Consider the following 1,459-nt stretch of genomic DNA (forward strand, 5'->3'; position numbering starts at 1 on the left):
TAACTCTGTTTTGATATGTGCTACAAGGTAAGAAATATTATTATTATCATTATGATTATTATTATTAGTAATGGTAGTAGTAGTAGTAGTACTAGTAGTGGCAGTATTAGGAATAAGCGTCTTGTTAATGGAGACATCAGCAGTGACTGTTGAGAAAGAAAAGTGTAATAAGCTTTATTTTTTCTGCCATACTTTTTTCTGCCATACATTCATAAATTCATTTCTCTGAGAGGCACCTGCCATGGCAATTTTTTATAAGATTTATTCTGTGAACAGCTTTGTGTCTGAAATGTCAGAATTAAAGATTTTACCTGAAATGATCACTCGAAATGCCTTTCTGAACCAACTGTAAAAGAATGCGTACACCAAAGGATTCACAGTAGAATTCAAATAGCCGACCCACAACAGTGTTTCGAGCAATGCCGGTGGAATCGAGTAACTGATAAAGGGATCAATGATGTTACACACAAAAAATTGAGTCCAAAAAGAAAGAAATGCCCCCATGATGATAGCGAGTGTTTTGGTGGCTTTAGTTTGGGATGGATCAGATGTTTTTGTGTTGTGGATGCTGCGCACTTGTCTCTGTGCCACCAGGAAAATCTTCAGGTAAATGCAGAGCATGACAACTCCGGGAATGTAAAAGGAGAGAACCGATGAGACTGTACTTGATACTCCACTCTGAAACAAAAAACATCCTCCTTCACATGCAACATGATCATAGTAGAACTCCTCAATTCCCAAAATATTGAGCTTGAGGTAGATCATTCCAAAACCCACTAGAGCCGAAACACTCCAAGTGACCAGAATCATGATCAACACAGCATTAACAGTTATTTTACTTCTATACAGCAGAGGCTGGCAAACAGCATAATATCGGTCAATCGATATGAAAGACAGATTTAGAATTGAGGCTGTGCACAGCAAGACATCAACACTATTGTAGACTTTACAGAATACATCTCCAAAATACCAGCAATCCTCCACACATCGGATCATACTGGGGACCATGACCAGCAGCCCCAGCAGCAGGTCGGAGACGGCCAGGGAGAGGATGAGGTAGTTGGTGGGAGTGTGGAGCTGCTTGAACTGAGCAACCGACATGACGACCAGAACGTTCCCACACACCGTCAAGACGACCATGATGCCCAGCAACAGGTAGAGAGAGACGCGGACAGACAGAGGATAGATGGTCCTCAGACAGGAAGTGTTCCTGGACTCAAAACAGAGTGCTGACTCCATCTGTCTGGATAAACTTTATTTATAATGCACTTTTCAAAACCAAAGTTACAAAGTGCTTCACAACAAGGAACAAGTGCAAGGTAGAAAACATTATAATTAAACTGAAGGTACTGATTAAATAAGTATAGCAAAGAGATAAAAACACAAACAACAGACAATAAATAAAATAAAGGACAAAGTAAGTAACACAAAATATGATAGGAAATTAAATAAACTGCAA

The 1,459-nt window shown here is 39.5% G+C and overlaps 1 protein-coding gene across 1 annotated transcript; it reads right to left on the reverse strand.

Moving 5' to 3' along the window:
• Nucleotides 1-261: 261 nt before the first annotated feature.
• On the reverse strand, nucleotides 262-1,239 carry LOC139649889 (trace amine-associated receptor 1-like). Its single transcript, XM_071526400.1, has one exon. The coding sequence runs from the start codon at nucleotides 1,237-1,239 to the stop codon at nucleotides 262-264; it is 978 nt and encodes a 325-aa protein (XP_071382501.1).
• Between the last annotated feature and the right edge of the window lie 220 nt (nucleotides 1,240-1,459).

This window comes from Centroberyx affinis, unplaced genomic scaffold (genome assembly GCF_046629955.1).
Source record: "Centroberyx affinis isolate AG114_WGS23_722 - 3 ecotype Tasmania unplaced genomic scaffold, CSIRO-AGI_Caff_v1 ptg001409l_1, whole genome shotgun sequence".
Taxonomy (NCBI): Eukaryota; Metazoa; Chordata; class Actinopteri; order Beryciformes; family Berycidae; genus Centroberyx; species Centroberyx affinis.